The following is a 26,554-nucleotide window of genomic DNA, read 5'->3' as shown; positions in this document are numbered from 1 at the left end:
GACTGATTCTGGTTGCCATGGTTACATTTTTTGCAAAGTCTTGAAGCCTTATAAACAAAATCATACAGTAATGAGTTTGTATAACATGTTCTTACTCTGGTGCTCAGGTATTGTGCTCGGCTGCCCAGTGACCCTTTTACCCACTTAGCACCCAAGTGTAAAACAGCGGAGACGCAGGACGGACGCCTCCAGTCCACTCTCTACTTACCCATCAACTCCCCTCTAAGAGTTCCTGTTAAGGTGAGGAAGAAAGTCTACATTTTTATACCATACACCAATACAATATATTTTGTCCAGCTTCCTCCCTGGGTTTTATGAAGGTAATGATACATCACTCTCTTCACAGGGTCCTACAATGAATTGTGCCAGACTGGCAGAGAAAGCAGTTGCACTATTATGTTGTGAGAAACTCCACAAAATAGGTAAAAACCAGATTTTGCACATGCATGATTAGGAATATTCACTATCAGTCTGTCTATATCTTTTCTTGGCATGTGTGTTTGCTGGTTTTGTTCCTTACTCCTCGCTTCCTTCCTTCCCAGGTGAGCTGGATGATCACCTGATGCCGGTGGGGAAGGAGACAGTGAAGTATGAGGAGGAACTGGACCTTCATGATGAGGAGGAGACCAGCGTCCCAGGCAGACCTGGCTCTACCAAGAGGAGGCAGTGCTACCCTAAAGCCGTAAGAGCCTGGTTCTGCCGTCTGTCATGAATGTTAAAAAGATTAAAAGAAGTGATATAATCCTGAAGTAGTTGAAGTGGTTGTTAGATGTTGCTTTAAGTTTAAGTTATGGAAATCATTTTGAATTATTCCAACTTTGTTTCTGAGAAATCATGTTTTGTCTGTCATTTTGGAATAGCGAATGGATCCAACTCTATATATATAGTACTTGAGAGACAGTATTGAAATAATATGATGAAAAGTAAGAAAAATATATGACGATATGATTGTAAACTGTAGTTCATTCCACAGTTTAGCGGCCATGACGGCAAATACAGGGTCACCACTGTTTGCAAATGTAGATTTTGGAACTGTAAGAAGAGCTTTTCCTGATGACCTAAGTGTTCATTCTTCTTCTCACGGGCTTTGTAGCTCAGAAACAATCCATTTAACGCCTTATGATGAATTTTAACTGTATTCTGGATACAATTGGAAGCCAGTGAAGGGATACTAAAATTGGGGTAATGTGTTCTTCTCTTAGTTCCAAGCTGATCAGCTGCATTTTAGACCAATTACAGATGGCTTAGTGCCTACTATAGAGTATGAATTATTTCTCTATAACATGAAATATTTAGGTTTGAATAAGCAACAAAACAAATTTAAAGTATGCAAAATGACACCCATAAGCATCATTTGTGAGTAGAATAATTCTGAAAACCTCCAAAATGCTAACATGCTTCATCAGGACTGTGTGGTCTGATCACACGTGATTGACCATGGTGTCCCACTGACAACAACCTCATGTTATCAGAGTCTGATTCAAATATTTCTGTTAGCTTCATGTGTTTGTATATGTTGGGTTTCTCGACCCAACTGGTCAAAGCAGATGGCCGCCCACCTAGAGTCTGGTTCTGCTTGAGGTTTCTTCCTGTTAAAGGGGAGTTTTTCCTTGCTGCTGTCGCCAAGTGCTGCCCATGGGGGAATGTTGGGTTTCTGTAAATTAAAGAGTACAGTCTAGACCTGCTCTATTTCTAAATAAAATTGAATTGAATTGAATGTTTACCATTTGTAGCACACTGAAATCCTATAAATGCCCCCCCCAAAAAAAATCCAGAAGATCAATCTCCAGCTGATTGTGGACATCTGTATCTGTATCTAGTGTGTGTTGTGTGAGATATGCTCCTGTAGCGTTTAGTAAATCGTCTTCTCTCCTCTGTGATCTGCAGATACCAGAGTGTCTGCGGGACAGTTATGCTGTGCCGGAGCAGACTTACTACCTATATGTGATTGGGATGGTCCTCACCACCCCTCTCCCTGATGAACTCAACTTCCGCAGGAGGAAGCTCTACCCACCGGAGGACACCACCAGGTGCTTCGGCATCCTGACTGCCAAACCCATACCTCGAGTATGTCAGATTGACTACCTCAGTGCTTCAAATAACTCTTTATTTTATTAGCAGTTCCTTGATTGACAGTAGTCATCACTAGCTTTATTTAGAGTTTCCACAAGAGGAATGTCGTTTATGAAAACAAAGAAATGGCTCCAGCACTTTCCTCTCATCATTGGTCATGGATGGTAAGCACTGCTCCCCCTTCTCTCCAGATCCCACATTTCCCAGTGTACACTCGCTCGGGGGAGGTGACCATCTCCATCGAGCTGCAGAAGTCCGGCTTCACGCTCACGGCTGCCCAGCTCGACCTCATCACTCGCCTGCACCAGTACATCTTCTCCCACATACTCCGCCTGGAGAAACCTGCACTGGAGTTCAAGCCCATGCTGGCTGACTCGGCTTACTGCGTTCTACCTCTGAATGTTGGTGAGTAGAGCCACACTCTGGCTTCGAAAGTGCACGCTAACTTTTCCCTCGCTGTTTTCATGGTCTCTTGTAAGAGAAAAAGTGTTTTCAGCTTCTTGCACTTTTACTGCTTTTTTGTATATATACATAAATACAAGTGTCCTTATCTAAATTACAAACATGAACATACGTCTTGTCCTGCACCTTAGCTCACTGAACAAGCCACCAAACAAACATTCACTGCGGAAAAGTGCAGCTGCAACACATGAAACGGCATTAGTAGAGGAACTAAGGCCCCTGAAATTTGAGATATCCTTACCTGAGGTAGAACAAAGCACAACCATTTTTTCATACCTTTAATATGTCAAGTTTTTGAAATGGATGGTTGTATAAAATATTTTACTGCAAAATTAGTTTATTTGGTTGATGTTTGGAAAATTTAGGTTTCTCCACAAGGGAGAAACACATGAATCTCTGGAAATAATGATCAGAATGTCACCAAATTTGGACTGGATGTTCACAAAAAATGTTATGGCATACAATAAAGCAAATATTTCATCAAAACCTTTGTCCATCTTTGAAATGTATACACTTAAACACACATGAATTATAGGCGGAAATTGAATAGGAAATTAAAAATCCAAAAGGTATGTATGTATATGTCTGTCATTAAAGTAAGGAAACACCAAAAAAGGTGATTTATATGCACCAAAGACTGTTATCATATGATAAAAGTAGGTTATATTACTATTCACTTCACCCTCTGATGTCACCAGCCCCCAACAGGTAACCATTGCAGCCAGCACTTCAAACAGACAAATACAATGGGGGCCTATTGGTATAAATGTGTGATGAGAAGGAGAGAGTAAGACCAATGACATGTAACAAAGCTCGTTAGCCAGAGTCTAACTAGAGACATAATTCATAGTGTATGTTTTGGACCACCAGGCCACCATGACGGTTTTTCATGATTTTAACAGCAGTTATTATTCTGTTCTCTAATTTAGCTGGCATAACAATTGAATGCTGCATTTCATAACTTCGTATGCATATTCTGAAAGCCTAATTTACATGCAGTTATTTTATTAATCTGTTCACTCAGCTCATCAATCTGCACATATTTAGATTTTTTCACCTTATGACCCCTCAGTTTACTTCTTGAATGTATATATTTTTGGATTGTCGGTCTGATAAAACAAGCAATTTGAAGATATTCTAAACATAATCTTTCCCTTACTGATTAATCCACAGATTAATCACTAAGGGAAATGATTAATTGCACCAGTGGATGATCTGTTCAAGCATTTTAAGAGATCTGGCCCAAAGTTCATCGAGGGGCAATTATGTTAATTGCAAATTTGTGTGATAAAACTTAATCACCAAAGCATTTCCTGCATTATTACCTTATCTTGAGGCCTGATATTGCAGATGACCCCTCCAAGTTCAAATTTAGTGGTAAGGCCTTTCTTATCCAAGTTTGTAGTGTTCTAGCATAGTGCATATTCCCACAGAATTAAAAAAAAATCTAATCAGCACAAACAAATGATTCATTAATACATAAGTAATGAACAAAGAGTAATTTGTTTGTTTTGTTTAGTTGGGGATTCCAACACACTAGATATGGACTTTAAGTTCATGGAGGACATAGAGAAGTCTGAGGCCCGCACTGGCATTCCTACCACTCAGTACACCAAGCAGAACCCCTTCACCTTCAAGCTGGAGGACTACCAGGATGCTGTCATCATTCCAAGGTACCACCGCACCGCATGACAACGCTGATGTTACATTTACTGAGATAGCGTGAGAAGTGTGTGGCTGTGTATACAATGAGCTACATAATGACATAACACTGTTCCTCTCCCAGGTATCGTAACTTCGACCAGCCTCATCGCTTCTACGTTGCTGATGTGTACACGGACCTGACACCGCTCAGCAAGTTTCCTTCACCAGAGTACGAGACGTTTGCTGAGTACTACAAAACAAAGTACAACCTGGACCTGTCCAACCTGAACCAGCCGCTCTTGGACGTAGACCACACCTCCTCCAGGTTAGTGGCAAACAGATTATGACATTTTCCTAAGTTAGTGTTAGACAACAGATTTTGCACATGGTTAAACAGAAACATTTGAGTCAGTCCTTTAACCTTAAGCATCAACCAAACTTCAAAGCTCAGTGTCATGAAGACTCAGTGAATCAGTTCTTTGTAAGCATGCCTCTTAGTTTTGTGTTGAGATAAAGTTGGGTTTAGCTTTTGTTTTCCTGTGCTCACAGACTGAACCTGTTAACTCCTCGCCACCTGAACCAGAAGGGCAAAGCCCTGCCACTCAGCAGTGCAGAGAAGAGGAAGGCTAAGTGGGAGAGTCTGCAGAACAAACAGGTAATGACTGCACAGCATTAAAAAACACTGTCAACAGGGGAAACTAGTTAAACCTTTGCAGCAACGCAATGTGATGTCATTCAGCAACAATTAGCATTGACCAGTTAAAGGTCACATTATTATGTTATGTTCACAGCTCGGAATCTCAGAGGTTCTGATTCAGAGCTTTTAAGGTGACAAGATTAAAACAACACAGTGTATTCACAAGTTTACCCGTGAGGTTCCTACAGCTTTGTCCACCAGCTGTCTGCTACTCCACAATTACCAGGATACCTGTCTGAAATTGATGTGAGGCGATCACTAAGAAAACCACCACTCTTGTGGTGTTTTTCAATAGCAGAAAGAAACTGCCCATGGACTGTTGTTGTTGTTGTTTTTTCTACAAGCAATTTTGATAAAAATGATGAATTTGCTCAGCTGTACCTGTATTTGAAACTGTCCCACACCAGTGTAGACTCTTGCATTTTTGGACACATGGCTGAAACAACTTCTGGGTTTTCCCTGTAAAAGCACTGCTGTTTAAGCACTGTGGTATAAACTTACATAAAATGTGAGTGTGAGTTACATTACGTTTATTTCTGTACTTCAGCAGTTCCTCTCTAACAAGCGTGTTGTGTTTCTAAGATCCTGGTTCCAGAGCTGTGTGCCATCCACCCCATCCCTGCCTCCCTGTGGAGAAAAGCAGTATGTCTGCCCAGCATCCTCTACCGCCTCCACTGCCTCCTGACCGCTGAGGAGCTCAGAGCCCAGACAGCCAGTGAAGCTGGAGTGGGAGCCCAGACCCTCCCTCCTGACTTCAGGTCTCTATAACATACTCTGTACAACCTGTCACTTCTTAGGTTCAGTCAGCATGAGCTGGAGTGCAGGGTTTAGGCCAAACAGGGGGACTGATATATAAGTCTGTACCAAAGTAGTGGACCAACTGACAGACATTGCCATTTCTAGAGCCATGCTGCTAGCATATTTGCCGTCTCTCCAGCCTGTTACAATTTGTGTGTAAGCTCATCCTCAACTCTACATCACTACACCCTAATGTAAAGCTGGTCTCTCTGTATGTGACAGGTATCCGAACCTGGACTTCGGCTGGAAGAGATCAATTGACAGCAAAACCTTCATCTCCTGTCCTGAGTCCTGCAGCGAGGACGGCGAGGGTCACTGTAAGCACCAAGAAACTGTATCGCCTGATTCCAATTCCCTAACACATCCCAGTAGTCACCACTCTTCCCAGCCCGGAGACGCCACCTGCACCAGGAACCTAACTAATGGCACTGCCCAAGTCGCCCACTGTGGTGACAACGGCCAACAAGAAGAGCACCTTCACCAACATGACAATTGCCAATGCTCCCAGCCCAGCTCCCCTGGGCTGCAGAGCCCTGAATCAATACAAACCACTACCTCAGTTCCTGTGCAGCCCTCTCACAGCTTGAAGAAGCCCAGCTCGAGTCCTCCACAGCCTAGTGATGAATGTACACCAGGGAGGACCTCAGACCACAACAATAAAGCTACCTCAGTCTGCAGCCGGGCAGCCACGGGTCCCAACGCTCCCACAGCACCTTCTCCCAACCTCGCTGTTGTCCCCCAGCCCAGAGCCGAGGCAGGAGACTCCCCTAAAAGCCTGGGGCCCAACCCAGGCCTCATCCTGCAGGCCCTGACCCTGTCCAACGCCAGCGATGGCTTCAACCTGGAGCGCCTGGAGATGCTCGGTGACTCTTTCCTCAAGCACGCCATCACCACATACCTGTTCTGCACCTACCCCGACGCCCACGAGGGCAGACTCAGCTACATGCGCAGCAAGAAGGTGAGACACTTCATGACTCAATAAAAGGAAGATGGGGCATCATGGGAGTAAAGATACGTGTGCTTGGAATAGTCAGTTTTAGGACATTCCATATTACCCTTAAAAAAACTGAATAAACAGTGGATAAATATCATACACACCATTCCCTGACTGAGTATCCAGAGGTCAATAACAGTGTTAAATGTTACAGTGTGTTACTGATGATGACCTGTCCTCTATGGTCTGCCCGTTGTCCAGGTGAGCAACTGTAACCTGTACCGTCTGGGGAAGAAGAAAGGACTCCCCAGCAGGATGGTGGTGTCCATCTTCGACCCCCCTGTTAACTGGCTGCCTCCTGGCTATGTGGTCAACCAGGACAAGAGCAGCACTGACAAACTGGATTCAGAGGAGGTCAGTAGACTTCCTTCATACCACACTGCATTATACACTCTGCTCATCACCTCTTTTTGTCTCTCTGCTGTGTGATTGTGTATTAATGTGCACAGTGAGGACACTTTTCTTATTCCTACCCTTCTTCAAAGAGCTGGATTAGGGTTAGCGATTAAAATGAGCATTAGCAGTAGGTGTGTGTTAGGGTTGAGAATTACTGAATGATTGAACTTAGAGAAAGGCCATTCTCACACATGTAGTAAAAATGTTCATTCATTCATTTCTGTCATTAATGTTGTCAGGCCACTAGAGGGCAGGGTTCACCTTGTCTGACAACAATGTGTTTTGGTTGTAATTCCCACAACTTGACTCTACAGTTTACTCTCACATATAATATGATCAATATATGGTTATAATGGTTTTATGTAGTAATTTGTAAAAGAAAAGCAACTCAAAGTGTATTAATAATAAAACACAATTAGAAGTTTATGGGTAGCATTTTACTTCAAGTCCACTGAGTTATAATTTTATAATCAATATATAAACATTTAATGAATGGTTTATAACACACTATGATGTAGTTATCAGCAGCCATAAGAACATTTTTATTTTATATTATTTTATTTTTATTTTATTTTATTATCTATGAAAGGTGTATTATCTGTTTATACAGCAGCCTCCATTCATGGGTGCCCACATAAGGAGTTATAGTTGTTGACAAGTACATTCAACATTTACATCTGCTGACAACTGCATTATAGTGTGTTATTAAATGTTTATATATTGATTATACACCGATCAGCCACAACATTAAAACCACCTGCCTCCACAAGACCTCTGAAGGTGCCCTCTGGTGTCTGGCACCAAGATGTTAGCAGCAGATCCTTTAAGTCCTGTAAGTTGCGAGGTGGGGACTCCATGGATCAGACTTGTTTTTCCAGCACATCTCACAGATGCTCAATCGGATTGAGATCTGGGGGAATCTGGAGGCCAAGGCAACACCTTGAACTCTTTATCATGTTCCTAAAACCATTCCTAAACAATTTTTGCAGTGTGGCAGGGTGTATTATCCTGCTGAAAGAGGCCGCTGCCATCAGGGAATACTGTTGCCATAAAGGGGTGTACTTAGTCTGCAATGTTTAGGTATAAGTGGTTCATGTCAAAGTAACATCCACATAAATGCCAGGACCCAAGGTTTCTCAGCAGAACATTGCTCAGAGCATCACACTGCCACACTTCCCATAGTGCATCCTGGTGCCATCTCTTCCCCAGGTAAATGACGCACAGGCACCCGGTCATCCACGTGATGTAAAAGAAAATGTGATTCATCAGACCAGGCCACCTTCTTCCATTGCTCCATGGTCCAGTTCTGATGCTCACATGCCCATTGTACGTGCTTTTGGCAGTGAAAAGCGGTCAACACTGGCCTTCTGACCAGTCTGTGGCTACGCAGCTGCATACGCAGCAAGCTGTGATGCACTGTGTGTTCTGACACCTGTCTATCATTGCCAGCATTGACATTTTCAGTAATTTTTAGCTCTTCTGTGAGGTCAGACCTCTGCACGCGCCTCAGTGAGCCTTAGCGCACATGACCCCGTCGCCAGTTCTCTGGTTGTCCTTCCTTTGACGACTTTAGTAGGTACTGACCACTGCATACCGGGAACGCCCCACAAGACCTGCTGTTTTGGAGATGATCTGATCTAGTTGTCTAGTCATCACAGTGTGGTCCTTGTCAAAGTCACTCAGATCCTTACGCTTGTCCATTTGTCCTGCTTCCAACACATCAACTTCAAGAACTGACTGTTCACTTGCTGCTTAATATATCCAACCCCTCTTAACTTCAGCTGTCAGTGGTTTTAATGTCGTGGCTGATCGGTGTAAATGCTACAGAGAGGACGGACCTTATGATTTTATCCCCATCACCCACTCCTACTCAGTACGTCCTCTAATATCCTGGTTTTTACACAAAAACATGAAAAAAGTTTCCAAAATGTTATTGTGTTATACATAATGATTGTATGGGATGCAGCTAACAAATTTAATCATTAATACTGATCTGATTGATCTTTTTGATTAATCAATTCCTCGTTTGGTCTATAAAATGTCAGTTAAATAATTCCATCCAGGATGTCCCAATCAAGTCTCCTCTCTGATCCCTATCAGAGTCATTTTGATATTGATTACTGATACTGAGTCCGATCCAACACTTAAATTTACCTTATTGTTGAATAAATGTGGATCAGCTGTAGCCTAATAAATCTGACCTTTTTTTTCATGAGCTACTTGATCCAAATATTCAGAACTATTAAGTTGATCAGGTTACATTAATAATATAATATGAATGAACGTTAAGCTGCAGAATGCAATTCCTGATATTGACATGACAATCATTTAACTAGACAGGACGCATCACTCTATTGGCGTTGTGGGGTCCACTCTGATTGTACAGTGGTGTTAGAAAGCGGATTGTTTTTCCTCACAAACAATCTTTGACTATACTGAACCGGCTGCTGAGTGCACTTGAACCTGACAAGTTTCATATCGGCCTGTCAACAAGTTGCTCACAGAATTAACACTAATTAAAGACCACTGATATAAGCTGCTGCCAGCATCATTAGTCATTGTAATGGGTGAACGTGACAGTCAGTGCCGGCTAACAAGCTTCTACCTAAATGTTTTGTATGCTGCTTTTTGCTAATAAGACAGAGAGAGGAGAGACAGTTTTGATAACAGTTTTGTTAGTGTTGGAGTTGAACAGATCTGTGTTTTTTGCAAAGTTAATCACATATGGAGTCACTGTGGACTGTTGTAAAGGAGAGCAGCGCTGCAACACTAGCAGGCAGAGGTAGACAAAACACTGAGCAATGAAAGGATCGGCTTTATTTTAAATATGCATGAATCATCCCTCATACTGATCCTTTGGGCTCAGGACGTCTCTAGTGACTGTTGTGCTAATTTCTGTGTTTCTACAAACAAATAAGTATTTTACTAACAGGTTTTTTATTATAGGTTTATTGTTATAAAGGCCATTTCCCACCACAATCAAAGAGTAACTTGTGTCTGAGTCATGGGTTTGGTTTGGCAGCATCTCCCACACACTGCGCTGCAGGATGTTTCACTCAGCATGTCAACCTCATGAAAGACTAGTCATGTTGGAACCTCTGCTACAGGAACATGGAGACACTTCAAGACCTAAAAATCGTTTCTCATTACTTAACCATAATTAGTTTTTTTATTTACTTTTTTCTTGACCTTCACCTTTGTGTCCATCATTCAGGCCAAAGAGGAGCTTCTGGCTAACGGGCGATCTGGGAATGACTATGATGAGGATGATGAGGAGGTTGAGGAGGCGGATGAGGACAGCGATATGATGTTGAAGGACGAGCCAAAGGACGAAGTCAACATGGAGGACGACCTGGAGTACTACAAGGAACACATCAAGTTCATCGACAACATGCTGTTGGGATCTGGCGCGTTTGGTAAGAAGATCTCTCTGAGCGGCTTCCCTCCCCCTCTCACCCCAGCCTCTAGCTCGTCCCCTGCTATGGAGTCTCCATATGAATGGAAGGCCCCCAAGAAGCCCCTTCATCCAACCACAACCCACTACCCCTCAGAGCCGGTGCACAGCGGGCCCTCAGCTGACGAGTTCGACTACAGCTCATGGGACGCCATGTGCTACCTGGACCCCAGCAAGGCCGGCGAGGAGGACGACTTCGTGGTGGGTTTTTGGAATCCGTCGGAGGAGAACTGCGGCGCTGAGCTCGGCAAGCAGTCCATCTCCTACGACCTGCACACTGAGCAGTGCATCGCCGACAAGAGCATCGCTGACTGTGTGGAGGCTCTGCTGGGCTGCTACCTGACCAGCTGTGGAGAAAGAGCCGCCCAGATGTTCCTCTGCTCATTGGGCCTCAAGGTGAGCTCGGACCTCCCATTTCTTGATACAGTTAATGTGCGGGGGTCCTGTTATGATACATTACAGTGTGCAAGTACATAGTTCTAGCCATGCAGCTCATCAGCCCTAAATTTATATACAGTATATCAGTCATCAGAGGGCTCATGTGTTGTGTGTACTGCCACAGAAGAGAAAGTGTGTCTGTGAAAGGAGCCTTGCTGGATAAGCTTAAAACTAGAGGTCTCCCAAACACATTTCCCAGCCACAGGTGCAGAAGCCACTCGAAACTGATAAATAATAAATGGAAAACACTGATTATTAATTCTATAAGCTATAACTCACAGATCTACTCTCCTGGTCAAAATGTGATAAAGAATAGAGAGCAGATCATGATCTTGTAACGTCATTGGCCACATCTTCTTCAATCTGCTTTTACACTTTTTTTCCTCTCTAATGACATATAGTGAAGCTGTTCTTGCACACACAAACATCTTAAAGAATTCCTGTTGGTTTCACTCACTGTGTGGTATAGGGCTGCAACTAACGATTATTTTCATTATCGATTAATCACTTAGTTGTTTGGTGCATAAAATGGTGAAAAATGTCAGTTATGGTTTCCCAGAGCCCAAGACGACGTCTTCATTGTCTTCTCTAGTGTGGAAAACTGAGTCTGGTTTTGAGGGGAAAACTTCTACCAGCACATCATGTGCTGTTGACAGAATGGCCAATATGGTTTTATTCAATGTGACAAGTAATAGAATAATAGAAGATTACTACTGAAGAGGAATGTTTTTTGGGGTGTAGTTACTTTTCAATATCACACAAAAGTGACATCTATTGAGCCTTGTCAGACCTCAGAGAGTAAAGCAAAATGTGCACTCCAGGAGGCCTGAGGATGACCTTCTCCATGTCTAAGTACATGTTAAAATGTGTTCCTGTGAAATAATCTGTGTTTGTATTGATGACAACAGGTGTTACCATTGGAGAGAGGGAGCCTGACAGAAGCAGTGGTTCACAGCCGTCAGACCACAGCCCTCGACCTGTGCTACGGCTGGCTGAAGATCCCGCCCCGCTGCATGCTGGACCATCCAGACGCAGAGCGAACCCTCAACCACCTCATCTCTGGCTTCGAGAACTTTGAAACAAAGATCAACTACACTTTTCAGAACAAGGCTTACCTCCTGCAAGCCTTCACCCACGCTTCCTACCATTACAACACCATCACAGGTCAGACTGCACCTCACAACATCAGGACATTTTATGTTGTTCTTTTAGCTTTTTCAGCTTGTTTTTTAGTATAATTTACAGAACAGTTCAGAATAAGATGTTTGGGAAGTACATGTGTCATCTGAGGAAAAAAATATTGGCAGTGGATGTCGAACATATGTCTTTAATATGCTTGCTGGTTGATAATGTTGACTGTTTATTTAGATTAAATGCAATATGACAGAATTTAGATGTTGGCAGTTGCCAAAATTGATAAAGGGATAAGTTGGTTATCCATCCATCTTTTTTCTTTTGGAATTGGTCAGTGCATGTCGATTGATCCTCTTCCCAACCTTGAATGCTGCCCGGCTTTGGTGCACAGGCCTTTCCATAGCAATGAGAATTCAATTTAAAAGAAGAACTCCTTGCACCCCTATAACATTGGACAGTTACTAAATACACAGTATTAAAATCAATGCAGCAGCACCAGATATATTCTATTCTTCTTGTCAAAACCTAGCACCTACATTTCCCACAATGCAATTCAACTAGGTTCACTTGAGGAGTGGGTTACAGAGGTCTGGAAACCTCACTTCTTTCTAAATCCACAACACCAGATTTTTTCTTTTTCAAACTTCAGCCCCAACTAAAATCACTGGAGTTCCGCTTCAGTGTTATTGACATTTAAAGCTGGAGTGTGGGACTTTTGTCTCCCCCTTCTGGCATTGAGAGTAATTATAAAAACACTGTTGACACAACACACACAACCCCTGCCAGATGACTCATTTCACTATCAGAATTTGATAGACCACAATGGACCATTTGGTCCAATAACATTTGGAATGTATAGAAGAGCCGCACAATTAAATGATTTTATCCCCATTCAAGTCAGCTGAGAGCTAACTGGAAATTAGCCGCTCGGCCAGTGGAAGTCTCTAGTACACATGCTCTGCCCATAAAGCATGCTCAGTATCCATTCATCTGGCCAGTAACGGAATGTCAAACCCAACAGACAAATTAAAAACTCTGATGTACTGCAAAATACAGAGAGATTGATCTGGCGGAGGCTTAATCAGCATCGTCTGACAAGAGTTTCGCACTGCAGGTTTAAACATTTAAAGAAGCAGCAATACACATTTTTTGGCCACTTTTAGGGCTGCATAACAAGCTGTAACCACAACACTGACATATCATCACTTTCTAAAGTAACTAAGGCGAACATGTTGGCAAGCAGCTGACTATTTCACATCCAGCAGACACAGAACATCATTAGCATTCAATTGGAGTTGTGTTTGTAAGTTTAAACCGATTGTAGTTAAGATAACATACTGTAAGTGTTTATTAAGTGGAGATATACAGTATTTTGTAGCTGCCTGAACCAGCTGAAATAGTTTTGCTAATGTATGATCTGTTTAGATTGAAGAGTAAAAAGGTATCCGATGCGTTAACACATCTGACCTGACACTTGATTAAAATTCTGTTTTAATAATTATCTAAACTGGGGAGATTTTCAATAACATTTCACAAAAAATCAAAACTACACTATTGGGCCAATAACATTAGACTAAGTGAAGAAATAATGTTTATGTTAGCATGAATACCACACATTTCTCCATGTATGTAGATATAAATAAAGCCATACCTACAATTATGAAGGATTGGAAATTAAGTTTGACCTCCCATGTTATGTTGCAGCTTGTGATACTGCAGTGACTTGCTGTTTATATCGTGTATTGCTTTCAATTGGATGGAGCTACATACAGTATGTTTCCTAGCAACCAATTTACAGATTACTGAAGTCTTACCTAACAAAGACCCACCTGCATTTTTAATACTCCAACCCATTTTAGTAAATCACCAGTTTGAAACTAGCTAGAAGTTACTAAGAACGTGACTACCTGATGAATGAACTTTTTCACTAGAAACCGCTGCAGCCGGAATCCAGGTTGATGAGAATAGAATCGGCTGGCAAGACAACAAGCTAGAAAAGGCTAAAACTCACTCTGCAGAGCTGAGGGGAACTGCAGAGTGGGTGATAATTTGTGGGTTGGTCACTACAAGCGATACCTTTCATATTATACTTAGTCATGTGGTCCATTTTGAGTTGGTGCATGAATAATCTGTTTTTTCTTTCCCATCCATGCAGCTATGTGACTGTCTGTTTCCTCTTCTCTTCAGATTGTTACCAGCGGCTGGAGTTCCTCGGTGATGCAATCCTAGACTACCTCATAACGAAGCACCTTTATGAAGACCCGCGGCAGCATTCTCCCGGCGTTCTGACCGACCTGCGCTCAGCTCTCGTCAACAACACCATCTTTGCCTCTCTGGCTGTCAAGTACGACTACCACAAGTACTTCAAGGCCATCTCGCCCGAGCTTTTCCATGTCATCGACGACTTCGTGCAGTTTCAGCTGGAGAAGAATGAGATGCAAGGCATGGACTCAGAGGTGAGTCCCGTTTCTATCAAGAACACGGCCTTGTAGGAATAAGCCTAATCTTTGCTGTTTTAGTCTGGTTTTTTTTTTCTTAAATAATAGTCAGCATTCAAAAAAAAAATCTGCTTCTATGAATCTGTTTCATATTCAATGATTTCAGTACTGAAGAGAAAATGCAGTTGGATTTAATTTGCCTGGAAATGGCTATCTTGGCAGCAGATCTCCCTCATTCTGCTTGAGAGGTACTTGTATGCCTTAGGGACAGCAGGCACATGCACAAACATGCTGAAAAAACAGCTGAAAGGAATAAAGAAATGTGCTGCAGTAACATGGTACCACTTTACTGTTCACTGTTCATCAAATAACACGATGAAGCTGCTAATGTAGCATGCTTTAAACCGTTATATGCCGTGTTAGTACATTAACAGTCTGGATGGTGTCAGCAGAGAATTTTATAAGCGAGGAGTAAAGTACAGGGAACTGCATGCGTGTTTGGGTTGCATTCATTCAGTCACAGCTGTTCTGTGCTCTGTTCATTTTCAGCAGTAAGCTAATGCTGATGCTAACTCAACACTTGCATGTGCTTCACAACACATGTTGTTGTAAGTTTATCTATAAGTGGTTTAACAAAATATTCTTATCACAAGGCCCTTCTAGAGCTTTCAGCCACATCGTCTAGAGCTTTCAGCCACATCGTCTAGAGCTTTCAGCCTTTATCAGTGGATGGAATTATGTCAGTTGTCTTGACAGCTCAGTCGTCATCATGTGACCTCAGTATGGGATGTCAGTCACATGATAATGGGTAGTTGTAGAGGGCTGGAGATGGTCGATGGCCTGTGACCTCTTCTCGGTGGATGCTGGGAGTGCTTTTGGTCTGGTTGTGTGTTTCTGTCCTTGCTATGGTGTCCTACACCTGTCACATGTGAGGCCACAGTGATGTCTTTGGGGGTTAAATGGTTTGTGGAAAGTGTTGCCTCCTCGTGACTTGAAGACTAGTTACGTGTTCTGACAGCGTATTCCTGATGAGATGTTGTGCTCTGTGTAGGAGGCTCTTCACCACTGATATTTTATGATGTGGCCATCTCTATGCTTGTTAAGAGTTCAGATATTGGTCTTTGCTGGTATTGAGACATTTTTCAGCGTAAGCAAAAGTGCCAAAAATTCACTTAAATGAATATTTGGTTTTCTTTTTCTTCTAAGATAGTACACAAAATATGTTTTTGGTTATGGTTCTGCTGGTTGGACAAAACAAGAACTTTGAAATGTCAACTTGGAGCCTCTGAAATTGTTTTTGGCATTAATCTGTATTTTGTGGCATTTTGCTAAAATGTAAAACACTTCATCCATAAAATAATTTGCAGATTAATCAATAAAGAGAATAATTGCAGTCCTAGTCCCAGCATTGTTCTTTAACTACTCATAGTTGTATTTCACTTTGTTCAGATGCTATGTTATTGCTATATCCGACTACCTTTAGGTTGATATTGTGTGTCAGTGTATGTGGCGGTGCTGTGCTGTTCTTCAGTTAGGACCTGATTATTAAGTCGTTATTGTTCAATGATAGAATGTTTGTTCCAGTCTGTGGAGATCTAAAAGCTGGTTGTACTGATTGTTCTAAAGCCTTTTCATCAGTGCTGATGATTAAATGTTTGTTGGCCACATCGCTCCACATCTACAGCATTAATATACATTTTTGCCCATATCACCAAGCCCAAAGTGTGTACTGCGATGTCATCACCTGATAGCTTTGTGTGTTTTCGTTTGCAGCTGCGACGCTCTGAAGAAGACGAAGAGAAGGAGGAGGACATCGAGGTCCCTAAGGCCATGGGGGATATCTTTGAGTCGCTAGCTGGGGCAATTTACATGGACAGCAGGATGTCATTGGAGACAGTGTGGCAGGTGTATTATCCAATGATGAGGCCACTTATAGGTGAGGAAGAGTGAGAGCACATGTATTATTGTGTTTTTTTTTAAATTTTTTGGTCATGATTGTTTAGCAGTTCATGTAGGGAGCTTCGGTGATTCAGGATTTTTTGCCAGTTGTGTTGACATGTTGAAGAAGGTCTGAGGATGTTTATGATGTCATTGTCTTTTTAACCTCATAACACTCCATCCCCTCTCCACTTACAGAGAAGTTCTCTGCCAATGTGCCACGCTCTCCTGTGAGGGAGCTGCTCGAGATGGAACCAGAAACTGCCAAGTTCAGGTAGGGGAGCAGGTCTCAAACTGCAGTCATCATATGGAATAGGTGACATTATCCAGACAAGATGCACTACTATCATGTCGATTAGTTTTGGTGAAATAATTAGCATGTGAAGGTAGTGAATTTATCAAGCTAGCAGGTAAACAGAGGAAGTATGAAGGCCTGGTTCTGTCTAGCTGAGGTGAATAAGGAAGAATCTATGGTATCTGAAGTGATGTTAACTTAACTGTCATCTGTGTTCAGCCCTGCAGAGAGGACGTACGATGGGAAGGTCCGGGTAACGGTGGAGGTCGTCGGGAAGGGCAAGTTTAAAGGAGTTGGTCGCAGCTACCGGATCGCCAAGTCGGCGGCGGCGCGGCGAGCTCTGCGCAGCCTCAAAGCCAATCAACCTCAGGTCCAAAACAACTGAGCTCCCCCTCCGAGCTCGCAGCATTAGCACCTAAGCTATTGACGCTAACGGAGAAAAAAAAAGCGACGTCGGCTTCCCAACACAGTGTGATGCTAGCCCTGTATCTTCAGCCTGCGACGGCACAACTAAGGCAGCCAGGGAACACTGTGTGGAGATGCAACAGAAGAAGCAGACTGATCACACAACAGATTTCACATCGGATTTTTTTTTTTTTTTTTTTTTTTTTTTTTTTTTTTTGGTTGTTATTGTTGGGTTTTTTTTTGTTTTGTTTTGTTTTTGTTATGCGCAAACACAATCTTTACTTTCCCTCTCTGCTTTGTGTAATCACATGAGTGCTTTATTAACGTTTAGCAAAGTGTTTAAAAAAAAAAAGGTCAGGTCGCAGTGTCTATTCCTCACTGTTTTAGTTTTTTTTTTTTTTCTTTGTTAACCTCTGTGTCAGTGAGATGAGGCTTATGCTTATTGTGTAGTATTAGATTGTACATAGTTCAATCAAAAGGTGTAAATCAAAGTATGTAGGAAGACGGAAAAAAAAAAACAAAAAACGCTAAACTCCTCAGCCTGTGCACTAGTGCCAGTCAGTTTTAAAGCGGTTTTTAAAACGCTAACGGCAGACATGGCTAACAGATACCACTGGAGCAAAAACCTGGTGGCACTTCTGTCTGAAATCTGTCTTGAAATGGTATTCTTAATCATTTTTGCACTTAGTCCATTAGGGTCTGTTATTTTGAGAATTGTGTGGTCACATTGACACCAAAATCATATACGTAGCAAAGTATATAAATATATATAAAAATATAAAAGACATGAATGATATTCTTGGCCTTAGATGCTAAGGCTCACCCTCATATCCTGCAAAACGGATAGGAATTTCAACATTCCCAATTACTGTAATTTAAACTAGTTTTTAACCGCACTTGAGGTTGCATGTTCTTGTAGCTTATGTATAAACCATGACAACTGGATGGCTTCTATAAATGTTCTAAATCAATGGATATATCTAGAGTGTGTGAGAGCGAGATTCGATGTTTATGGCATTATCTTGGTGATTTGGTTTAATATGTTTTGATACCAAGAATGGATGGGAGTTGAATTAGTCATTCTTGCGCACTTAAATGTCTTTCCACAGAGTGAATCATCCAGTTTTGATATAAGAAGAGAAAGACATATCACACGTACAATATGCTGCAGACTTTTCTACAAATTGGATACTTGTGTAAGACACACAGAATCTTTTCAGATACAGTCTTTATGAAAAAAAAGGCCAATTCATTTCAACATGCTAGTGTTCCTCACATCCCATACCTACCAAAGCTATAGCAGATGTGACACTATGAGGTTGAAGTCAATTCCTAGGGATAAGGATACCAGCCTTCTTTATTTTTGTGGTTTCTGTTCTGACAAATTTTGCTTCTCGCTAAATGTCTTTTTTTTTTTTTTTTTCCTCATCAATAAGCCCTTTTTTTCACTTGAATACCTCAGTTAATTGCATGCATTTCTTGTCTTTTTTTTCTTTTTTGTTTGGTGCTATGTTTTTGTATTAAGCTTGAATTTCTCATCTTTTTTGCACTGTAACTGTAATACCTCTTTATTTGACCTTTTTTTTTTTTTTTTCTTTTTTTTTTTTCTTTTTTTGAAATCTGTTTGATTTGGTTGTCCTGTCGGTCAGCCATCAAGCTGTAGAGGAGAGCTGCGTTGTTGTCTCTTCCCCCTCCCATACTTGAGGTTGATGATTTTTCATGGGGGGATAGGAAGTGTATTCTCTGCACATAAGCCTAACTGTTTTTCCTCCTCGTTCATTAGCTAGTAGTTAAATTAATTTCATCACTTGAATTCTGGGTAAAAGCGACAGAGGGTTGATTGATCAGATGGGTATTGATCAGATGGGTATAAATGCTTGTAGAGATAATCAGATTGCACTCTTAAATCTCTCACTTTACTCCAAAACATAGGCTGACAGGAAAAATACTTGACTTATTTCTTCACATCTATCCTCATGAATAAGGGTTGGAAGAGATATTTACCTGTGTGGTTCCTCAACTGTGTTAGTATAGCTATCTGAAATCTAATTCACAGTCAAGTAATCCCACCTGCAGGTGCTTCTACCTCAAAGGACGGTGCACTCGGTGTTTGTTTCTGGACAAAACTACATGTCAATTCAGTAACCTTGTCTGACAGTGACACACATTCTAGTCTCTCTACTGTGATATATGTACTGTCTCACATATACAGAATACAACACACATATATCTGTTTCACTGAGTCGACATTCCCTCACAGTAACTTGTGTCTCATGTTTTGAATATAATCTAAACTCAGTGCCTTTTCTGTGGGAGGGCGTTAGTTTCAGCACAGAGTGGATTATTTAAATTATTAGAATCATACTGAACATGAATAACAAAGGAGGAACTTGTTGAATGAATCAGCATTTAAGTTCGGAGATGCAGTCGAAAATAAACGTGAATGTACTTTTTTATTTTGAACACACATAAAAATGACCTATTTTCAACTAAATATTTTAACCAGAGATGGCAGCAGTAGATTTATCACAGGAAATCTTAACCTACCCAGTCCTGAGGTGGACACATTCGCTTAAAAAAAACTTAAAATGAACTGACCCCACAGCAGCTCAGCTCCTAAAATGGGGTCCTTTCAATGCGCTGCACAAGACGTGCTAACCAGTTAGACAAAATGAGCTAAATGGATAACAGCTAACAGTGATGGGGACCTTAAAGCTGTAACTGTTGTTTTTTGCCACCTGGGGGCAGTGCAACAAGCTTTAAACAGAACACTGACATATTATCACCTCGTAATGTTATTATGGTGAATATGTTGGACAAAAGTTCACTATTTACTCATCCAACAGACACTATGCCATTTTAAAGCTGCATTAAAATGCAGCTTTAATTTTGCATAGAAATGCAACTTTAAAGCTGGAGACACAGGAACATTATCATTCATAAGAGGTCATGTTTCTGTCCACTTGGTGAACCCAAGTCCAATATTAACTCTCCTTTTAGCTCTGTCAGTCGGTTTATCAGAACTTTTTGACTGAAAACAGCTGCCTGCTGCTGGTGGAAAACAAGTTTGATGAAAAACAAAACAATGAGCTAAAAGCTCTGTAGAGCTGTGCTTATTGCAGAGTTGGTAATCATTCTGTGTTCCCTTTCACATTACAAATAGTCATTTGCTCCATTGTTTAGATTAAAAAATATTAGTGCAGCTTTAAGGCACATTACTCAAGAGTTCCATATTCCTAAATAAATTTGTTCTTAGTCATGTTAGTAGTTTGCTACACTTTGACTGGCTGACTGAAAATACAACATTTTTTAAATTCAGTTGTCAAAAACAAGCATAATAAGTTCATTAAATCCACTCTTTGCTGGGACTGATCTCTTCTTCATCTCTGTGGTCTGCCAGCAGCTGAATTCTTCTCAGATCTGTCTTCGGGCGCCATACTTGTCATTTTTTGGTCCCACAGATAACCATGTGAATGCTTAAATGTACATTTTTGAAATCCTCCATGTGAAAACGAAATGTAAACTTTAGCAGTTACACCATGAAACTTCAGTATATCTAGCTATGATCTGTCACTATCAAACAGAGTGCAATCTGTCATTATTTCTCAAGCAGGTGTCTGACTGAAGTCCCCCTATAAAGACCTTAAAATCTGTCCTTTGGCTTTTAGATTTCCCCGGTAGAGAAAAACCTTGTCAGACTTTAGATTAGGAGTGTATTTGGCCCTCTTTTTCTTCTGGCTCAACACACTAATTTTCCGAGACTCTGAGATGGACAGGGGGAGGGATTACTAAAAAAGAATGTGAAATCACTCATACGGTGCCACGCCCCACTCTATTTTTGTCTGTGACTGATGAAAATAAGGATCACAAATAATCTTGTCAGCCAGAAGTGGCATCAGCATCCAACAACCTCGTCTCTTTTTCTTTGGTTTTTTTTTTTTGTTTGTTTGTTTTGTTTTGTTTTGTTGTTTTTTTTTTAATGGAGGAAGGAGGACTGTTTTGTGGGAGTGCTGAAGTTGAGGTAGACACGTGTTAATTCAGAGCCGAATACGTATATTTCTTGTACTGGCAGATTTTTTCTTTGTTTTGTTTTTATTCTTTTCTTTTTGTACATGTAGCACAATTGAGCATTGCACTTGGGCGCCATACTTTACCTCATGTCAGAGTGTGAAAGGGAGTGAAAGATGGAGGGGGAAAAAAGAAGTGTATATATGATGCCGTAATGTTAAGAGGACTAACTTGTGGTTCAGGCTTTGCTGCTGTTTCAATTGCTGGTATTACACAAACCTATTTAAAAGAGAATAATGGGCTATGGGAGGGCAGACAAAATATGCCTGCGAGTTATCATTGAAATAATACACTGTAAAAAGATTCTCTGTAATTTGGGGCTAAAATGTCTGGATGTCCCGCCTTAAACAGTTGTTCGGAAAAAAAAAATTGTAAGTCAAACTACCACGTCCAATCATGACTTGAATGGTGAACTGACACTTATTTTCATTTAGTTGGGACGACTTTCATACGGACATGTTTCGATGCTCCCGGTCTCTTTTCTACTCCTGTGGTGTGTTAGTTTGGAATACAAGACAAACCTCCCCCAGCCCTTTTTTTGGGAACTTAAAGGAAAAATCCACTCCAGCTTGCTCCTGTACTTTTGGACAAATGATAGACCATAATGTGTGTGTGTGTTATGATTTTTTACAGTAGTGTTCACACTTGTCTCTAACATCACTAGTCTGTTTCTAGACCAGTCAGTGAATTTCTGTGAACTGGGGCCATCACTTTTTTGAAATTTGAAATACTGTTCCTATGTAGGAACAAAATAAATATTCGATCTGTAATGATTTACTCAAATTTAGAAAATGAAATGCTGTGCCTTGTACTCCAGTAGGTGGCACTCCTAAAATGCACAGTCCGTTTGACCCAGTGCATGCCCAGTTAGTCAGTCAGTGAACTAGATTATTTTTGTTTTTGCTAACACAAAATAGAGTAAACTAGCCAAATCACATCAAACAAATAGTCTTAAGAAGTCATTTGTGGAAGCATTTTGGATTTGACAGCATTGATTTAAAAAAAATAAAATAAAAACACAAAAAAAAAAACAATAGTGGATAAAGTTAAGGCTTTTTGGTGCCTCTTGAAAAAGCAACCGCCTTAAATTAACGTTAGCTTAGGCTACAGGGGTTATGTTTGAATAATTTCAAACAAATTAAGTGTCATTTTGCATATTCACGTATAGATCTGCATCATCTGCGAACATATATATCAACTGCTTTAGTATCTACTCTAGCTCTGTAAAATTTCATGGGGACTTCACTGTTTTTGGCTTAACCAAACAGCATTTAGTATGATGGCCAAAAGGGAATACTTTGGTCCATCAGACCATCTCAGTCCTGAAGACCTGTAGCTCCTTCTGAGTGACCACAGGACTCCTCGACTAGTGGTTATCTCACAAGGGGACTCTGTAGATTTTCACCTGTGCCGTAGTCTTAACAGTTTTTATCACTGACCTAACTGCTCTGAGGGATATTGAGTGCCTTGGACGTTTTCTTGTATCATTCCCCTGATTGGTTCTTCTCAATAACCTTTTCACTGATTAGTTTAGAATGTTTCCTAACGTATCACAGCCTTGCATCAATACCTCCTGGAACTCTCACATTACAGTCACTGAGCAAACTCACAGGATGGTAGGTAGTCCTCTTAGCCTGTTGGAAGGTGGGGAAAAATGACATTGGGCAAAGGTTGACTTACCCAGACCAAGAAATGTCTCTTTTATTAAAATCAATACAAATCATGTCCAATCAAAGATGGAGCAGGGTTTCTTTCTCATGCAGTGCTGCAACAAGTGGCCAGAAGCTATATTAAGAAGGCTACTGGTATAACACTGTTATACACTGTAATATATCTTCTGGTTTGTATTGAATGTACTGAAAGGCAGTCACGTTTTTTTGTTACTCTGCACTTGCCTATGTTCCAGAAGAACATTTCCTACCACCTGACGAATTTGTATTTTTAGCGTTCTTGTAACAAACTGTATATGAGCGGATCAGGGATTGAAATGTATGAGTTCCACCAGATAGCAATGTAGGAATGCGATACGTATTAGTATGATGATATTAGTATGACGTCCTGGATCAGGGATAGCAACCTCTAAAACCAGTAGGCTGCACCAGTGATGCTGTATGTTAAGATGCCAACAGCATCTGTTTTTATATTTATTCTTAATTTAAATCTATTTGACTTGTGTTTACCTTGATATTTGACATATAGAATTTTCTGTTGACCACTGTCAAAAAATCCTAACTACATCTGCTGTGATTCAGAGATCCTTGGAGTGCTTTTTTCAATGTTACATTGTCTACATGTAGCCAGATATTCACAGGAACTGGAAAAAGAACTATACCAACAAACAAGAAAATTAACCCAGATAGCCAGTATGTTTTCCAACAGTATTAGTGTTTTACGGTGGATTTTTCCATTAAGGACCATGGGAAAGTGGTAACTATGTTAAAAAGAGAACTTAAATTGCCTTTGATAAATGCTGATGGGGTGGGGAGCAGCAAGATATTGGTCTCATAAAGCCAGCATGGAGCACCGGCGGTGACTGTTGAGGTATACGTTGTCACCGAGCAGCAGAACACCAGCAGAGTGGAGCTAAACTGAACGATTGATGAACTGTTATCAGTATGGGGAATTATGGGCCATCACAACCTGCAGCAAATGTTTAAGGGACATTGGAATAGAAACTCCTCACTCATACTGTAATACCGTGCTGCAGTGGTTTGCGGTCTGCACCTTATGGATCACAAATACCTTTAATTTTTTTGTTTGGATTTTTTTTCTTTTTTATAATTGTAGCCCAGTATATCTACAATAAAAAGTAATGGTATGGTCATTCAACTGTGGTCCTGTGGGCTTAATTGAGTGTCTGAGTAGAAAACTCAGTCTGAGTTGGTATGATGAAAAACTGCAGGGTGCGTGGAATTAATGTGGATGTTCACGGTCCTCAGAGGATGAATCTTAATCCTAAAGGCCAATTAATCTGGCAATAACTGAGCACAATCATGTTCGTCAGAGGGTAAACCCTTTCCAATTGGACATTTTGCAGTTCTGTTAACTTTATCAGACCACAACCTCCAGCCACACTGGGACAGTTTGCAGACAAGTGTGAAGCATCCAAGATTAGGATAAAATCATCCAAGTCTGAGGCCAGAAGTCTCTGCAGGAAAATGGTGGGTTATCCCTCTCAGGTTCAGAGAAAGTTGCTGCCCCAAGTAAAGGAGTTTTACTATCTGAGTCTCGTTCACACTTGAGCATAAGATGAACCATGAGACTATCAGACGGGTTAATGCTGCCTCATCAGTGATGCAGGTGTTGTCCCGGACTGCCTTAGTGAAGAGGGAGGTGTACCTGAAGGCTAAGGTCTCAATTAACTAGTCGATTGAGCAAAAGGGCAAGGATACAAGTGGTCGAAATGAGTTTCCGTCTCAGAGTGGCTGGACTCATCCTTAGAGATTGGGTGAGAAAGCAGCTCAGAATAGAACTGCTGTTCCATCATATTGAAAGGAGACAGTTGAGGTGGTTTGGGCATCAGATCAGGATGCCTCCATGCACATCCAACAGTAAGAATGGTATAAGCCTACATATCCCATCTGGCTTGGGAATGTCTTGGGATCACCCAGTAGGAGCTGGAGGATGTGGAGGTGCTGGAGGGGTGTCTTAGCTACCTTACTTTGCCTCTTGCCACTGCAGCCCAGACACTGATGATGAGCTGCAGAAAAGGGATGGAAGGGAGGGAAATTAAATGAGCTTTCTTTTAGCAAAACCCTCAGGACAAAATGTCAACCTCTGCACACGAGGTTGGTCCTGAAGACATCTATGATCTCCAGATGATAGATATGAAAACATATCCATGAACATTTTACAGGAACCTTCAGATAGTGAATATAGTTTAATGGTGGTACGTGTCTAAAAAGAGATGGGATTGATTCTTTTATTCAGAATTCACTTTTTCTCCCATGCCATTAAAGGAGAATGTAATTTTATTATAATTTATTTTCATACTTTTGGCCATCAATTCCATCAGTCATGCTAATATTGTACAGATCAAAGTAATTGCTGAGATCTCAGTACAACATCAAAGTAGCAGCAGGGAAGTTTAAAAATTGGATTTGGGATCCAGCAACTGTTTGAAAACAGAACTGGAAACTGAGATCTTCTGATGAAGCTTAAATGTCCCCTTCATGTGGAGAAGGGGAGATTTAAGCTTTAAACCACACTGAAAAAGTAACGTTTACAGTGTGGCCTCCTCTTCACCTCATTTTGGTTTGCCAGTATGGGCTCCTTACTGCCTCCTGTGGCTTGAGGGCATAAAAGAGCCTCTGCAAGTACAGCTGGTGAGAAGTGCCGTTGTACTGGGTGTTTTATTTTCCATCACACACTCAAAAATGAAACTTGGACAAGCTGTGTAAAGATGAGATTTATGCTTTATTGGAAGTGTTTGCAGGCACGTTTTTGGTTTTTCAAGGATGAGAACTAACTATGTTAAGTACAGTAGGTCAAAGCTGTAGCAGGAGGTGGGTCTGTAAACTTTCAGGTATGTTTCCAACCGACAGTTTGGCTGATAATTTTATAGATCAACTTGCTTTCGCTTCCAAATAAATTTGACTAATCTGGAGGTTTGTTTACAACCTGCTGATCATCTGACCGCTCGTCTGTCTTAGTGATGTCACCATGTTCCCAGATCTTAGCGATTAACTTGGTGAGTACAATGTAATAACTGATAGAATAGATGGACAAAAGTACAAAAATTAGACCCAAGTTGTAGTTAACTGGATGTATCCTTTAACATAAAACCTTGTAAGACAACACGCAAAACAACACAAGGGAACTGTACTTGCCAAGTGAACTTAAATAAGTTCGAGTATGCTGATTGAGGTCTAGCAAACATATACTCTATTCTTCATGACAGTCAAATCCGTCTTCTGCTGACATGCAGAGTGCTCAGAGAGAGAGCTGTTTTCACTCCTTCAGCCCTGTACGAGCCCATCATCTGCTCAGCTCCTGCATTGCGTCTGGCTCTGAGGCTCGTCAGCAGCACCCACTATATTGGCTCTGTCTGAAGTGCCTGCTGACTATACACCACAGCAGTATAAGCAGGACAGCAGCTTTAGTGGGCCCCGGGGACCGGAGAGCAGGTTCACCAAGAGGATCGGGTTTCAGTCTGGACTTAAGGCTTACAGTCAACTCATTTTTCAGTCAAACCAAAATGTCATCAAACTATAGACGATAACGCTCATTTGAAATTCATCCACAATAATTCATTAATATTCATATGTTTGCATATTCAGCTAATTTAACTAACATTATATTCATAGTGATTTGTAAACTG

At 41.2% G+C, this 26,554-nt stretch overlaps 1 protein-coding gene across 1 annotated transcript in view; it reads left to right on the top strand.

The window, feature by feature from the left end:
• dicer1 (dicer 1, ribonuclease type III) overlaps nt 1–24,063 on the top strand; it is a 40,086-nt gene extending 16,023 nt beyond the window's left edge. Inside the window, exons 14-30 of the mRNA XM_067613745.1 lie at nt 108–240; nt 347–422; nt 543–682; nt 1,888–2,067; nt 2,265–2,478; nt 4,055–4,208; nt 4,322–4,504; nt 4,729–4,834; nt 5,459–5,634; nt 5,897–6,632; nt 6,870–7,022; nt 10,279–10,914; nt 11,865–12,120; nt 14,278–14,546; nt 16,302–16,464; nt 16,665–16,740; nt 16,981–24,063. Coding sequence (XP_067469846.1) covers nt 108–240; nt 347–422; nt 543–682; nt 1,888–2,067; nt 2,265–2,478; nt 4,055–4,208; nt 4,322–4,504; nt 4,729–4,834; nt 5,459–5,634; nt 5,897–6,632; nt 6,870–7,022; nt 10,279–10,914; nt 11,865–12,120; nt 14,278–14,546; nt 16,302–16,464; nt 16,665–16,740; nt 16,981–17,146 — 3,817 coding nt within the window. The 3' untranslated portion in view covers nt 17,147–24,063. The remainder of the gene's footprint in view (nt 1–107; nt 241–346; nt 423–542; nt 683–1,887; nt 2,068–2,264; nt 2,479–4,054; nt 4,209–4,321; nt 4,505–4,728; nt 4,835–5,458; nt 5,635–5,896; nt 6,633–6,869; nt 7,023–10,278; nt 10,915–11,864; nt 12,121–14,277; nt 14,547–16,301; nt 16,465–16,664; nt 16,741–16,980) is intronic.
• The last annotated feature ends 2,491 nt before the right edge of the window (nt 24,064–26,554 follow it).

The sequence above is a fragment of the Thunnus thynnus genome, chromosome 16 (assembly GCF_963924715.1).
Source record: "Thunnus thynnus chromosome 16, fThuThy2.1, whole genome shotgun sequence".
In the NCBI taxonomy this organism is placed as follows: Eukaryota; Metazoa; Chordata; class Actinopteri; order Scombriformes; family Scombridae; genus Thunnus; species Thunnus thynnus.
This window is presented reverse-complemented; position numbering and strand designations above follow the sequence as displayed.